Genomic DNA, 17,240 nt, shown 5'->3' with positions numbered 1-17,240 from the left:
ACACAGCATAAGGTGTTGGATTTAGTTGCAGAAAATCTTTACACTCCTCTAGCCTTCTGTCCACTCGCAATTCTTGTTCCACACAGCTAACAATACTTCCCTGTTCAAAATCTGGGTAAAAACGTTCTTCTGGAGCAGGTTCGTTATCCATTTCTTCCTGGCTAGCAATCTGACCGTCCTGGTCCTTCGGGTGGAACTGTGGAGGGGCTCACCAAACAAAGATTTCATGACCATTTCTTTATTTTCAAGGGGCTGTTTTATGCCTGTCTTATTGATTGCAATAGTTTCTTCAGTAGTGTCAGCAGCAGAATCATTATCAACATGGTTCTCTTCTTTCCCAAAAACTATGATATCTTTGCTGTCCTCAAAATATTGCATGACTCTGCTATTATGATTATAGTTCACAATCTTCAAGGAGTAGAGTAGAAGTTTCTTCATCCAAAATGATGCCTTTATTACCCTCCCTCGAAGGTTGAAGCATCGTACTTATCACAATCTGAAGCATCATCCCAAAAGTCCATAGAGTCTTCTTCTGGATTCATAGCCACTTTGTCAACATAGCTATTATGCTTGAATTCTAGGTACCCATTGCCTGTAGCATGAACATCTATCTTAGTTGACCCATAACCCTCTACAAGTTGCTCAACGCCTTCTTCCTCATCCAAATTGCCATCATCTTCAACAGGGATCACAAAACCTTCCTCTTCTAGCTTTTCATCCTCATAAATTTCTTCCCTTCCTTCAAGCAGAGCAAGGAGATCTTGTTGTGTTATGAATATAATTTATGTAAAGCTAAGTCACAGGATACGCCCCTCAGGGTCTCGTGTCCCGTATTTCACGTGTCGGACATGAAACATGCCCTAAAACATGTCGTAAACGTTTTATTCGTGTCTTCCAATTGAGACACGTGTTTTGGATGTGGCAAAAAGGTGCCCTAACGTTTTTGGCTCTTAGGACACATGTCCCATGAAAAGTGACATTTAAAACCTGCAACATGGTTTATTTTTGGGTTTTTTTTTGTCATTGTTCGCTGCCAAAGTTGAGTTTTCTTGTTGCCGAAATCAAATTTGTTGTGTAGTGTGAGGAATTCCATCAGATTCGAGTGCGATGCCCACAACTTCACATTGAGAGAAAAGTTCACAACTTCACATTGAGAGAAAAGTTCACAACTTCACATTGACCTAGACTTGGAGATGCAGGAAATGAGAGTTCACGGGCTTTGATGAGAGTTTAGAGCACTTAAATTTCCTGTAAGTTGTGTTATAGCCTATGGAACTTAACTTTATCATACACTAGTGACCACATTTTATGACCAGTGACCACGTATAGATCGTGTGTTGAAATAAAAAGCCCAACTTCCCGTCATGTTCTCACTCCTCACAACACCTTCGAGGTCTAAAGGGAGGGAAAGCTCGATTAATGCTCTGATCAATAGTGAAGTTTGAATAAATATAAATTTATAATTTATAAACTACCTTGTGTGAAGTTTGAACATGATTGAAAATGTTTGAAGTTATTAACACAAGTTATAACATGAACAATGAACATTGAACTGTGGACATCATTGCTGTAGTAAATTAATAAACTAACTAGTAAATAGTGTATACTAAATAGATATTATCATGATTCATATCTATATGGATCAGGCACTATCTTTTAGTATTTTTTTCATATATATATATATATATATATAACGTGTCCCTCGTGTCCTATTTCAAGGGTCACTGTGTCTCGTGTCAAATACTCGTATTTAAGTGTCCTCCGTGTCTCCTGTCATCTGACTTAGTGTAAAAGTAATAAATATAGATAATAAATAATAATCATAATAATATGTAATTAAATAATAATTAAACAAAGAGGCACATCTAAGAAGACATGACCTTCCATGAAGAGGTACTTGTGTAGTGTATATAAAGGCCCTCACTTTCATTTGTAACATATCATTATCATTAATACATTTTAATATCTATTCTTGTATCTTCAAAAGAGATCTACACATTCCAAGTTTTCTGGAATATTTAACCTGAAGAACGGATTTTGTTCGTTCCATTTGGTATCAGAGCATTCCTCTAAGAGTATACAAACCTTGTTCGTTACATTGGTATTAGAGCGGTTCAATCTTCTAGCTGCTTAACCGCTGCACAGAGCCATGTTCTCCGATCTAGGTCTTTGACCAGCAAATTCGTCAACATCGTTGTCATTGAAGCGTTTTGTTGCTAGAGTTTGGAGTTTCTTTATTTTCGCCATTAGGCCTTTGGTCATTAAAAAATAAAAAATAAAAATCAATATACATATAAAAAAAGTTGAAAAAATTAAAAGTAAAAAAAAAAATTAAAATATTATTAATATATATATATATATATATATATATATATATATATTTATTTATATATATATATAAGTTAAAATATTAAAAAATAAAAAATAAAAATAAATCTTATTTAGAAAAAAAATCAAAATGGTATAATTAAAAAAAAATTATTACACTTACTTTTGCCCGCACGAACGCAGAGCCTCCTTTTCCACCGGCAGTGACTAGGTAGAAAATACTTCAACATCGGGGTTCCGCACCTGCCAAATTACTTGTCGTTATAAAAAAACACGAGGAGTCTGCTGCCTTCATACCTAGTCCTTGTCGCAATGACAACGACGGACCTGTTCATTACAGCGTTACAGCGACGGACTTGTTCATTACAACATTACAACGATGAACCCGTTCAGTACAACATTACAACATCGACAAAACTGTGATTCCGGAGACAGACCAACAACGCCAGGCTTCTCACCAGCGCTGTCGGCCTCTCATCGCTGTAGCGATCTTTTCCTTTACCATCGTCACGAATTCTCCAGCTGCCATTCCTCTATTCCCTCGATTCTGACTCTATTCTCCTTGCCGCCTTCATACCTCGACCATTCCCAGTCCTGTTGTTGCATTCCTGCACTTGCCCTATCTTTCGCTGTCGACCATTGCAGTCCACCAATTCGTACCGCCGTCCATTTCGTTGACCTTTGTTGCCCTGAAACTACTGTCCTATCCCCATGAACAGTCACACCAATTTTAAAAAGATACATTATACATAGTTACCTTAATTTTTCACCATTATACGATTATAATTATATAGTTACATCATATAACTTATAAATTATATGGTCTATAATTATATAATTTATAATTAATTATATAATTAATTTAATTGTTTAAAAAAAATAGGGGAGGGGAATTTGGAGAAAATTATTAAATGAAAGGGAGTAATTCAAATAATAATAATAATAATAAGTAATTTTGAAGTAAGAATTAAAAGAAGTACCAAGGTTCAAAGGTTAAAAAAACAAAAAAACAGAATAATAATATTTTATTATAGAGATTAGGAAAGAGTTACCGTCAAACCCTAATCTTATTTTGAAAAAGAAGTAAAATGGACCCTAATTTGGAAATCAAGGTTGAAAGATTCCCAGAAACTAAATATAACTATGCCTCAGTACTATTCAGAATTAAAGGTCTATTGCGGGAAAATATGTTACTATTGCTATCTCGCCAGCCGAAGATAAAAATTACATAAAACCTAAAATCACAAACCAATTAGTGATTCTCGAGTCAAATATAAACGAAAAATTAGACTATTATGGCAACAAAAAATATGAAATAACCAATTTACAATTAAACATTGGAGATTATACATTCAGATCACAATTATTAGTTCAAAACCTATGGAGCGATCAAGGTGACATTATTTTAGGTTCACCCTGGATGGAAACCCTAGGTTCCTTCATCCTGAATACGAAGAAGAAGTTTTTGACATTTTCTTACAAAAAGAAAAAAATAACACTACAAGATGTTACAGTGAAGCTGAATTCAGTAATACCAGAAGACATACTAGATATCTCAAAAGTAATTTTTCAAGAAGGTAAAAAAGTACTACAAAATATGCAAAGAGAAGTTGACAAGATCACTGCTGAAAAAAATGAAGAAGTTTCTTGGCTTAAAGACCATGGTGAAAAACTATTGATGCAAATTAAGAAGCTTAAAAAGGACAAGAAGTCGTTAAAAGACAAGTTAGAACATTATATTCAAGAGGAAGTATCAAAGTCGCTAGTCGTAACAACTCTAGTTGAAGATAAAGGAACGAATACCGAACCAGTCAATACCACAACTCAAGAAGAGGATAAGTCAGTTGAAGGAAAAATACACTCACATGTTGCAATTCAGATGATGAAAATTTCAAACGAAGATTTTGTAACCAACTCGACGACATCAGAACCTGAAGTGAATCAAAATATTGCCGCACACATGAAAAAGAAAGGACAAAGCAAAAGAACTCCTTATCTACATCTGAATCACAATAATAGACATCTCAATCAATCTACGAATCCATATCACTTAAAACATAAACAACAAATGGTTTGTAGATTTCTGTGGTGTGGTTTTTGAGAAACTGAACTCGGATATTCCACAGTGTTCATCTTTTATTTGTCGATGTTTCAAGTCTAGACCAAGACTCATCATGAGTCTTGGTCTAGACTCGAAACGTCAACAAATAAAAGATGAACACTGTGGAATACCCGAGTTCAGTTTCTCATAAATAATAAACTTATGTTCCGACAGATACTGCAGTGCGCACAACTCAATCCAGTAATCAAAAGATCCCACAGAAAATTAATTTAGGATGGTTAACTCATTCCTCCGTGCGGCATTTTTATATATCACTCAAAGGATACATTCGAAGATGAGAATACATTCGAAACAAAAAAAGAGATCAAGCCTTTTCATCAACAAGCTTTGAGGACAAAGCTTTTTGAGGAGGAAGGCAATGTTATGAATATAATTTATGTAAAAGTAATAAATATAGATAATAAATAATAATCATAATAATATGTAATTAAATAATAATTAGTTAAACAAAGAGGCATGTATAAGGAGACATGAGCTTCCATGAAGAGGTGCATGTGTAGGGTATATAAAGGCCCTCACTTTCATTTGTAACAAATCATTATCATTCATAGATTTTAATATCTATTCTTGTATCTTCAATGGAGGTCTACACATTCCAAGTCTTCTGGAGTATTTAACCTAAAGAACGAACTTTGTTTGTTCCATTTGGTATCAGAGCATTCCTTTGAGAGTATACGGACCTTGTTCATTACATCTTGCTGCAAGACTGGCAACAAATCCTCATAAATATTTCAAAATTCTGCGATCTTGGGCCACACAATTTGAGAAAGCTTGCAATCAAAGGCTTGAAAGAATGGATAGCCTTTAGACTGCAAGAGGACTTGAGCCAACCACTATGATCTTGTCCCAAAGAGTAAATGAATAATGTTATCATGACATCCTCATGTCTTTCTTCTAATTTTGAGATATGTCCCATAAATGCCAACACATGGGGGACAACAGTCAAAGGAGTACCATCAAATGTTGGAAGCTTCTTGTACAAATTTGGATGAGGCTTGTTTTGATATCTTGGGATTCTCTCAACCAATGTTACTAGACTTAGAATCGACAATAAATCAACGAGGCAAAAGAGCAAAGAGTTTTAATCGAATCGGGGAAAAATCGGTGAATTCAATAAATAAAGATATACACATTGAATTAAAAAAAAACATTTTTCATTCATACTCAATAAAGCCATGTCCAAACAATGCAAAATATCAATAGATGTCCAAAATATCATGAATGAATAAGTATGTCATATATGTTATGAGTCCAAACATGATCCAAAGTAGTAATACCTGACTTGTAACCAATGACTACATAGAACTAGAAGCATCCACTTCTAAAATTTTATAAAATACTACATACTAATCAGTGAAAACGCAGTAGCTGAAATCTCTTGATTGCTACTGAAATGATACGATAAATGTTTTGCTACTGAAATCTATGACACAGCACACATGCACACGTTGAAGCTACACTGGAGCACACTGCACATGTTGAAGCTACATTGGAGCACACTGCACACTATGCCTCTATTACTCTATTACGTGGAGTAAACTGAAACTGAAACCATGCCTCTATTACCTTCTCGACCTATGAGTTGCGGGCCTGAGCTGTGAGAAGTTAGTTACGGACCCACATTTAATTTTTAACCTAACTAAACCACGTAGCGAAAAATGTGGGAACCCTAAAAGTTAAAACCCGTGCTTGTCGAGTTAAGGGATGAAAATCGCCACAGTCACCTAAATTTCAATTAATCGGTGATTCGCAAGTCAAACTTGCATTGACCATGAGTCAAACTCAGTCAACATGAGTTTGACTCGCCCAAAGTTGAATCAGATCGTTTTAGGGAAGAGCAGAGTTTGACTCGCGATTAATCTCAAGTGATCAAAGATTGATGTTTCACTGCGCTCAACATTCGTTGTTGGGTACAATACATGCAAATCCGAAGAAGCCATCTCTTATCCTTACAAAACTTCAAAAATTGAAATTTGCAATTTTGTCCCTTTTCACAATGGAGTTGCCAAGGTGAGATGTCAAATGCCTTCATCTTGTCTCACCTCACAAGTACCAAATATTCAAAATATTTAAAGAACAAGGACTTTGTTCTTCCTATGGAGTTGCTTGGATGGATGGATCTTCAAAGAACAACTTCATCCACTATCTTATTACAAGAATTGATCTTCGTCCCTGATAACAATGCCAAAAATATTATTGCAGAATTTGGCACCCTAGTGCTAACCTTCTCTAGATCTCCGACAACATTGGGATCCACCACAACTGTCACTTTAGTAGTGAATTCCCTTGCTTTTTTGTGGGCAGATGCTGTCCTCACAAGGGAGGTTTCCTTGACAGGTTTTAGAGATTAAGTGGCCCAAGTATTTTCAGGCTAATTATCCTTCAGGGATCCTATTGTATGTTGATTTGGGGTAGCATCAGATGTGCTCTAGCCATGAAAATTGGTGGAGAGGCTAAAGAACATGAGATCTCCAAGACCCGGAAATGGTTTGGGCAGAATCTAACAGTTTGGGAGATTATTAAAATAATTAATATTTTTAATGGAGTTCCTAAGTCTAAACTTAGAAAAAATAAAATATTAATGGGTATTAATATAAAACTGGGTTAGAATGATCCAAAATTCATGGATCAAGCTAAATCTAATCTTAGCCGTTGATTAGAGATTTAATCTCGACCGTTGATGGACCAACGAGAAAAGTATAAGAGGAGGCTTGAGGGTCAGTTGGAAGACAGACCGAGAGAGATCAAGAACTCGATTCTAAGGAAATTGAGTGAAGTGATATGAGTTGCAGCTGAGGGGCAGTGAATACATAACAGAGAGGCAGAGTTACTATCGGGAGGATCAACGCAGGTGCCGAGAGAGGTTGAAGTAGAGCCAGCTAGAGGCCATGCAGATGCAGCCAGGAGCTGCGCAGAGCCAGAGAGGGCCAATGTGTGAGACGCAGAGGCTCCAGAGGTTGACGTAGAGCCCAGAGAGGCTGACGCTGGGCCATAGAGGTTGACGCAGAGCCTAGAGGTAGCGTTGAGAGAATTTCGTGGGACCGACTGGGAGCTGGAGAGCCAGATAGGGTGACGCAGTCCCTATCAGAGTGACGTAGAGTAGCAGAAGCTACATTGTTGCTGTGGGATCGTTCATCCGGTGATTTAGCTGGAATATCTGTCTCCGACTGAGAGGTACTACTGTCGAGGGCATTCTCTGTTGGGTGAGCCATTTTTGGCACCCAAGTTGTATTCTGAAACTACATAATAATAAAACCCTCTGAATAGCTGCACCGATTTTCCCGCATTGGATTTTTCTGGGGACATTAGTCCAAAAACAACGGTGTCACTTGTGTGCTTGTTTACTTTCAGTTGCTGATCTGTATGTGTTGATACTATGCTTGTATTTATTTCAGTATTTACATGGTAAATAACTTGTTAAGTAATTGAACAAGTAGGAAGAAATAAATCAGATAGCATAGGAAGAATTTCTAATGGGTAAAACTTAGAAATTCCAACATTGTATAGACACCCCAGAATAATCTTCAATATTGTAGGGCTTTGGGTGAAATGAAGTAGTGAGGTCAAAGAACCTATGGCTTAAGATAGGCCTCGAAGATGCTCAAATATATTCCAAACACCTGCTACTTTAAATTAAATGCTTTACAAAAAGTATAAAGTGATGGAAAATGAATTATCAATGGCTTGTCTTATCAATGAATTTGTGGGCATATGGAGTTAGACAAGGAGTGAGTCAATGGATGAAGACCTTGGATGGAGAGGGAAAGAAAGAATGGTAACTTCTCAATCTAACCCTAGTGACTTCCAAACTAGGAGACTTAGGTCAAGGAATGCTAAAGATAGTTTCTTTGATGGATACTTGAAGACAAATTTTGCATATGAAGAAATTGGAGTTCATAAAGGATATAGCGTTTATTAAGAAGGTTCAGTGAAACCCCAATCCAACAATTATAGTAGAATGGAAGATAATAATCACAATAAAATAACACTATTCATCCAAACATCACTTCATCAATCCAATGGAAGTTCATCCATTCAAAACATATATTTCCCAAGACAATTCACTCAACTTGAAATATCCAAAGCCAAATTTTTACCAAAAAGGAAAAATTGCAGAAATTTCCAATTACTATGGGATTTCTGCCACAAAACTCCATGTGAAAGTGAGAGGAAGTGCATATGTATTTATAGAGGAGGTGCTCAACTTCTCTCATAATAAAATAATAATTTTCTAAGCTAAGATTTCCTAAATTAGCCTACGGAGGGGCACAGGCCTTCTCTACAAATAATTAATCTAAATTAACTAAAAAATGAGGCTTCTAATGCCACATATACAAAATCTATCGGCACAAGTCTACAAAGAGCTTCTCCACGAATCAAGGGAAACAAAGGGATTCTGGTGCAACGTCCAGCCTCCATAGGCTGTTCAGCTATGTGACTTGTTCCATAAGCCTTCAAATCTGCTCAACCAAATCCTCGAAAGCTTCTGCCAATGTGGGCACACAAACCCCATATTAGAATATATTAGAATATCCCTATTTAGCATTTAATGCTCATTCCTTTTAGCTGTTGCTATTTGTATTCTTTTAGCAGTTTCTTTGATGAAACTGAGTGTTTCTATATTCTACATAGAAACCTGATGTTTCTATTATTGTAAATATCTCTGTATTATGTTTGAGCTGTTTGCTCATTCGAAATTAATTCATTCAACATTCTTTTATGGTATCAGAGCAAGGTTAAGAGGTTTTCTTGAACAGTAATTCTCTCTGCATCGCAACCTCTTGAGTCCTTTCTAAGGTCGAGCCCTCTGTAAGCCAGGCAGCCTTCACTGAGTCTTAGCCTCGGCTTTGCTCGTTGTGATAAAAGCTTACAGTCGTCCATCTCGATACAGAAATGGATTCTTCCCTTGCATGATCATTGTTTTAAGGAAATAACTTTGTGGCGGTGACTGTTTTCGTGGGAGCGGAATTTTTTTTGGCTGGCCAGTCTTGCTTGGAATCGTGAATCCGGCTATCTTCCTCTTCGCCTGGCGGCTACAACGTGGAATTCCTCAGCAATCGTGTTCCAGGTGTTTTCTCTAGTTCAAAACTCATTTTTTTAAATCGGAGTCGTGGTCTGAAAAGTCAATCTGCGGGCAACTGTCTATTTTTTTTATTCTCGAACGCTGTCAAACAGGATATCTGTGGATACGCGTGTTAGTTCAAAACCCGTGGATATATTTTTGAAACTCTGTCAAACCCGTGGCTATATATATTCCAAATCCGTGGCTATACATTTGAAACCCGTGGATATATATGTCAAACCCGTGGCTATACATTTGATATCCGTAGATACTCGTGGCTATACATTTGAAATCCGTAGATATATACTTCAAACCCGTGGCTATCTGAAACCTGTGAATATATATACTTCAAACCCGTGGCTATCTGAAACCCGTGAATATATATACTTCAAACCCGTGGCTTATCTGAATCCCGTAAATATATATATTTCAAACCCGTGGTTTATCTGAATCCCGTGAATATATATTTCGAAGTGTTATAAAGCCCGTGGATATATTTCAAACAACTAAGCCCGTGGATATATTTCAAAAGCCGTGAATATATTTCAAACGACTCGGAATACGTTTCAAACGTGTATATATATAAGTGTATTTCACGTAGCTGAGACGTGACGTGAAGCTGTGATAGCTCACGTGGGCCAAATTTTAGATCCTCGTATTTACTTTATCAGTGTTCCCAATCAGCAGTGTTTGCCGGCAGCGTGTTTCCAATCAGCCAATCAGCGTTTTTGTTACCTGTTGTCGCTCAGTGTGTTCCCAATCAGCGTTCTTTTCTTATCTGTTCCAAACCAGCAGTATGTTCCCATTACAATCTCAGACCTGAAATTTTCTGTTGCCACTCGGATTCTGGTGGAGCTCCACGGACCTGAAGCAAACCTGTGGGAAACTGTATTCTCAGACCTGTGCTTATCTTAGGATAAAACTCAGATCTGGACAGATAAAGGAACCTCAAACTTTATTTTATGATTTGGACCTGTCACATTTATTAAAGAAAGGGATTTTTGCAGCAGGATTAAAGGGGACAGTTTCAGCAGTATTACTATTGTTTTTTAGACTGGAGAGATATTTTTGCTGACCTCTGCATTTTCTTTGGGAAAATGGCCACACTCACCAATCTGATGTTAGAAGGAAATCAACGCTTTAATGGCAGCAACTATAACATTTGGAAACAAAGAATGCTGACCATTTTTGAGTACAGGCGTCTTGATCAACTCATTTTGGGCAAAGAGCTTCGTCCTGGTACAGCTGGGACCGATCAAGATAAATTTGATGATCGAAATCGAGAGGCTGTTATGCTTCTCAAGCTCTCTGTCGCTGATGATCAGTTACCACAAATCCCTTCTGGCAAGACAGCTGCTGAAATCTGGCAACAGTTGAAAGAACTGCATGAGACATCTGACAAAAGCAGAGCTTTTTTTCTCAAAAATCAGTTGTTCTCCATCATGATGGACGAACATATGTCTTTACAGGAACATCTCAACAAAATTAAAGACATTCGAGATCAGCTCGAAGCCATTGGTAGGACCATGGAGGAGGAAGATATGGTAGTTATTACTTTGAAAAGTCTACCGAAATCCTATGAACACTTCATCGAAACACTCAACATTACCACTACAAATGTTGATCTGAAGTTTCCAGATTTATGTACCAAACTTCTGCAGCAGGATCGGTGGAAACAACAGTTTGGTAGTAGTGCTTCATCAGTGTCCTCGGAAAATGCATTTTCTGCAAAATATCAGTCCTCTCAGTCCTTTCAGCAGAAAGGCTCCTCTCAGCCTTTTGATCCTGCTCGGAAGAAAAGTGTGCAGTGTAATTACTGTCACAGGTTCGGTCACATGAAGAAAGACTGTCGACAGAGGATTGCTTCTGAACAGAGGAAACAGGGAGGGCCACATCAGACAGCAAATGTTGCAGAACATTCCGAGCAGACAGAGTCTGCCTTTTACGCCTTTATGGCTAAAAGAGCTTCAGATCCTGTTCCTTCCTCTGCATGGTACATTGATTCTGGCGCATCACGTCATTTTTCTCACAGGCGTGACTGGTTTATTGACTTCTCACCTTTCAGTGATTCCGTGGTATTTGGCGGAGGTGAAAAGTACACAGTAGTTGGCAGAGGGACAGTTCAAATTCAGTCTGGTGGGCGCACACTTATATTTCTGAATGTATACTATGTTCCTGGTATGGAAATTAATCTGCTATCTGTCAGCCAGATTATGAGGAATTCTCCTCAACTTGATGTAGTGTTCAGTACCCACAAGTGTTCCATTATTGACAGGGAGACTAGTTTAACAGTTGCTGTCGGCCTAGAGGATCATGGTCTATACAGGCTACTTGACACCGGTGACTCTCCAGAAGTGGCTCTAGCAGCACGTATCTCTCCTATCAACACTCTATGGCATCAGCGATATGGGCATCTCAATATGCAGTATCTCTCTCAGCTCTCTCGGGAGGGACTTGTGTCTGGATTACCTGATATTCAGACTCAGCAGTTGGGGGTATGCAGCGCCTGTCAAGCGGGAAAGCAACATCGGTTTTCATTCAAAAATGGAGAATCTTGGCACGCATCTAAGGTACTTCAGTTACTTCATGCTGATATTTGCGGTCCTATGAATACAGCTTCTATCACTGCTTGCAAATATTTTTTACTTATTGTAGATGATTTTAGTAGAAAGATGTGGGTATATTTTTAAAAAAATAAATCTGATGCTCTTAGTACCTTTCAGAAGTTTAAAACCTTAGTGGAAAAAGAATCTGGTTGTAACATCATGACCCTTAGGACCGACAATGGGGGGGAATTTTGTTCTTCGGCGTTTGCCAACTTCTGTGATATTCATGGCATCAAACGTCAATTAACCACTCCTTACACTCCTCAGCAAAATAGTGTTGTTGAGCGTCGCAATCGCACGGTTGTTGAAATGGCTCGTTCCATGCTACAACACAGGAGTGTTCCAAACAAATTCTGGGCTGAAGCAGTATTTACTGCTGTTTATCTTCTTAACAGATCACCCACTCAGGCTGTTACAGGGAAGACTCCTGAAGAGGTTTGGTCTGGCCGTAAGCCTAAGATCAGTCATCTCAAAGTATTTGGCTCCGTTGCATATGTTTGGATTCCAGCTGCTAAGCGATCTAAGTTGGATTCCAAAAGCCAGAAACTTATGATGACAGGGTACAGTGACCATCACAAGGCCTATAGGCTGATAGATATAGCAACTGGTCGTCTTAGCTTCAGTCGGGATGTAGTATTTGATGAAGACAGAGGATTTTTTCAGTCTTCTTCTTCTAAGCAGTATTCTGAGGATCAGCCTCACAGTGTTCTTCTTCCGGTCGGTCCACCTGATGGGAGGGATGATGTAGCATCAGTATTTGATAATACTCTATCTGAGCGTCCTCCAGAAAATAATCCTCCTATTGCGGCCCCTATCGCTCTTGAGTCTTCTCCACCTCCTCCTGATATTGGTTCCTCTACCCCTGCTATTGCTTCTTCTACTCTTCGGCCAAAATGGTGGGCTAAAACCATTGGTGATCTCCGGGATGATGAGCTCCTTGAAGGCAGAACTTCTAGACATAAGAACAGACAACAGTCTACAGTCAATTTTGCTCTTATGGCTAACCTGCACAGTATTTTTGAGCCTCAAACCTATTCAGAGGCTAAGGGTACATCTGAGTGGGAACAGGCTATGGAAGCCGAATTTCAGAGTCTTCAGAAGAATCACACATGGACACTTTCTGATCTTCCTGCAGACAAAAAGCCCATAGGCTGCAAATGGGTGTATAAAGTGAAATACAAAGCTGATGGAACCATAGACAAGTATAAAGCTCGGCTTGTGGCTCGAGGATTCTCACAGAAGGAAGGCATCGACTATGAGGAGACTTTTGCTCCTACAGCCAAGATGAGTACCATAAGGCTTGTTCTTGCCCTAGCAGCTCAGTTCAATTGGAAAGTTCATCAGATGGATGTAAAAAGTGCTTTCCTAAATGGTGATCTCCAAGAAGAAGTCTACATGATGCAGCCTCCAGGATTCAAGGTTGCTGGTCAAGAACAGAAAGTGTGTCGGTTAGCTAAAGCAATCTATGGATTGAAACAAGCTCCTCGGGCTTGGTACATGAAAATTGATCAGTACCTGACAGATTAGGGTTTTCAGTGGAGCCCTTCTGATGCAAACCTGTACATCAAGCATACTGGTGATGATATCTTGTTTGTGGTTGTCTATGTGGATGATCTTATCATTACTGGCAGCTCTGCACATTTGATCCATGGGATCAAACAAGATTTATGCAGAACTTTTGAGATGACAGACTTGGGGCTTCTTCATTATTGTCTGGGGGTTGAAGTTTGGCAGACTGAAAATCAGATCTTTCTCTCTCAGTCCAAGTATGCCAAAAATCTTGTGGACAGATTCAGAATGCAGGATTGCAAACCGGCCACGACTCCTATGGAACCAGGGCTCAAACTTTCAGCTCAGTCATCCTCTCCCCTTGTGGATGAAACTTTATTCAGACAATTAGTGGGCAGTCTCATCTATCTTACTGCTGCCAGACCTGACATCAGTTTTGCAGTAAGCTACATTTCTCGCTTCATGTCCGCTCCTAAAGCTGATCATTGGCAAGCAGCAAAGCGTGTGCTACGATATGTGCGTGGCACTTCTGATTATGGCCTCCTATACACTCGAAGTTCCAATCCTATTCTCAGTGGTTACACTGATTCTGACTGGGCAGGTTCGGTTGATGACCGTAAATCTACAGCTGGGTATGTGTTTAATCTAGGATCCGGTGCTGTTACTTGGACTAGTAAGAAGCAACAGGCCGTGGCTCTCTCCTCAACAGAAGCCGAGTATCGGGGAGCAGTTAAGGCATCCTGTGAGGCAGTTTGGCTTCGACGTATGCTGGCAGATATGCATGTTTCCCAGACAGGGCCTACTTCTTTGTTTTGTGATAATCAGGGAGTACTCAAACTTGCCAAGAATCCTGTATTTCATGAACGAACAAAGCATGTGGAAACTCATTGCCACTACATTCGCCAGCTTGTTGAAGACGGCTCAGTTCAGTTACAATATGTTCCCACAACAGAGCAGCCCGCCGACATCTTCACCAAGCCTCTTGGTCCTGATAAATTTGTAAAATTCAGAGGGTCTATTGGTGTTGTAAATAGATTGAGCATTAAGGGAGGGTATTAGAATATATTAGAATATCCCTATTTAGCATTTAATGCTCATTCCTTTTAGCTGTTGCTATTTGTATTCTTTTAGCAGTTTCTTTGATGAAACTGAGTGTTTCTATATTCTACATAGAAACCTGATGTTTCTATTATTGTAAATATCTCTGTATTATGTTTGAGCTGTTTGCTCATTCGAAATTAATTCATTCAACATTCTTTTACCCCAGTTGGCCTCCAATATACGTACAAGGGCTTTTATGTCATCTCCATAAAGCCACATGATCTGAGAAAGCATGCAATCAAAGCCTTGAAAGAAGGGATGGTCTTTGGACTGCAAGAGTTAGCCACTATGATCTTGTTCCAAAGAGCAAATGAATAACCTTATCATGACATCCTCATGTCTTTCTTTGAATTTTGAGATATGTCCCATAAATGCCAAGACATGGGGACAACAACCATAGGAGCACCATCAAATGTTGGAAGCTTCTTGTACAAATTTGGATGAGGCTTGTTTGGATATCCAGGGATGCTCTCAACATCCAGTGCTGGGTACAATACATACAAATCCCAGGGAACCATCTCTTATCCATACAAAACTTCAAAAATTGAAATTTACAATTTTGTACCTTTTCACAAAGTAGTCACCAAGGTGAAATGTCAAATGCCTTCAAATGGTGCTTGTCTCACCTCAAGCGCCTGCTTTTGTGTTTCTGTTATCTCTTTGCTGGTGCGCGTGGTGACTGATTGCATGGCCCACCCAATTTTGTATTAAACCGATGCACATAATGTTTATTCAAAGACGCTTTAATGTCAAATGCAGAAAAAAAGGTGTATATTACATGATGTGGTTTGTCTGAGAAAAGTGGTAGCCCCATGTAAACTAATATATTGGTTAGCCTCTGAATAAGATAGATATGTTTATTTATCTGACATTTTTTGTATATTTGAAAGGTCGATTATTTTCAAGTTGAGCTGATTTTGTTGTAACCCAACTTACAGGAATATAACACAAAGGCAAAGATCACTTATTGAAGAATTTGCAAAAGAAGAAAGTAGGGATGAAGAGAAGAGGGTTGCAGAAGCAAGTGGTTGACCCTTTTATGTTTAGGTAGAGGTATAAAATGCAGTCCCATTTTTAGTAAGCTCAGGCTAGATTGTGCATGTCCTAAGCAGCAGTGCCATGTACAAAAAATCATATCTTTTGAATGTATCTTATTTTATCCATGCTGGAAGTTAGCATCATCTGGTCAAAAGTAAGTTAAGGATTCTATTCTCTGTGCAAGTACTCTTTACGAGTGGAATTTTTCATGGCTTGTTTCCACTCTCCATTTTTTCACAGTATAATTTATTTTTCCATCATTTACAAAAATAGTTTCCCTTGATCATTAAAACACCACTGTTTTTACAAAAAAGTTTGAGATTTGACAAGGTGTTATTATGTTTCCATAAATTTTCAAGTAACTGTAACGGTATGTTCAACCTAAAGATTCTTCTCGAGCTTGCAATTCTAGATTCAGGTGTTGCATTGCATATGCTGTCTCTGTTGTAGAAACCTCAAAACATATAAGACATGGCAGGCTGTCTAATGACCAGTCAAAGTTCAAAATCTGATATTATTTACAGATCATGGACAACATAAAAGCAGCAGGAAACACATTCTTTATGTTATGGGGATACCTAGTACCTGTGGGAAATAGAAGCTGTAACTACTGTGTTCACCTGTACTTTATGCAACCATGGTCATTGACCATCAATTATGCTCATTAAGTAGTGTGTGATTTACTTGATGACGAGGAATGAAGGAAAATGATCACACAATAGCTGTATATATATATATATATATATATATATATGGATGTAAGTATCGCAATGAGTTGTGTTATAAAGCTCCAACAAGCAGTATGTTTGTTTTGTTTTTCGTCAGGATGTCATTGTAAATACTGCATTGAGCTATGTTATAAAGATCCTATGAAATCGGACTTAGATTATACATACAGTATTTTCTTTTCATGAATGAAAGCATGTGTAACATTTGTATCTTAGCATGGCATACTGGTGAATGTTAAAATATGATCCGGTGTCTCCTCTTGATCTTTAAGTTAACAAGGAGATTTGAATGAAGGGTTTTATTATTTTGATGCTCATTCCTTGAAAATGTGTTAAAAGTTACTCTTACTACACGTGACATCTAGGCTTGCATTGGTATTTTAAAAAATTTAACATATAATTTTTTCATTAGTGCAATGTTATGACAATGAAATCATTAAAAGTACTTCTGGTGAGCCCGAGTAGGATTTCTGGGGTTAGGTTAATCTACGTTGGATTAATTGGGATCACTGGATTAATTGGGACTTGTGATTAATCTGAAAGCGGTATTGATGGAGAAGCGGTTCATTTTTCCGGAAGCAGACAATTATTGGGAAGATTGACAGGTCGGCTAAGATAAGCTAATCATCGATTGTATTGGTATGATAGTACAGAGAGGGCAGGGTAGAAATTCAATATGGTTTAACCTTGACGTGTGAAAGATAGGGGCACACTAAAGTTTTGAACTTTTAGTTTCCTTGAGAAGC

The 17,240-nt window shown here is 38.3% G+C and overlaps 1 protein-coding gene across 1 annotated transcript in view; it reads left to right on the top strand.

Moving 5' to 3' along the window:
- The window catches only part of LOC149152141 (chaperone protein dnaJ GFA2, mitochondrial-like), a 240,918-nt gene extending 224,741 nt beyond the window's left edge, over positions 1-16,177 (top strand). The window contains exon 18 of the mRNA XM_089439251.1: positions 15,667-16,177. Within this exon, the coding sequence (XP_089295377.1) occupies positions 15,667-15,760 (94 nt within the window). The 3' untranslated portion in view covers positions 15,761-16,177. The remainder of the gene's footprint in view (positions 1-15,666) is intronic.
- Positions 16,178-17,240: the final 1,063 nt, after the last annotated feature.

This window comes from Pinus tabuliformis, chromosome 9 (genome assembly GCF_031772625.1).
Source record: "Pinus tabuliformis cultivar Carrire ecotype Pingquan chromosome 9, CPIR1, whole genome shotgun sequence".
Lineage (NCBI taxonomy): Eukaryota > Viridiplantae > Streptophyta > Pinopsida > Pinales > Pinaceae > Pinus > Pinus tabuliformis.
Note: the sequence above shows the minus strand (reverse complement) of the source record. Positions and strands in the feature narration are given on the sequence as shown.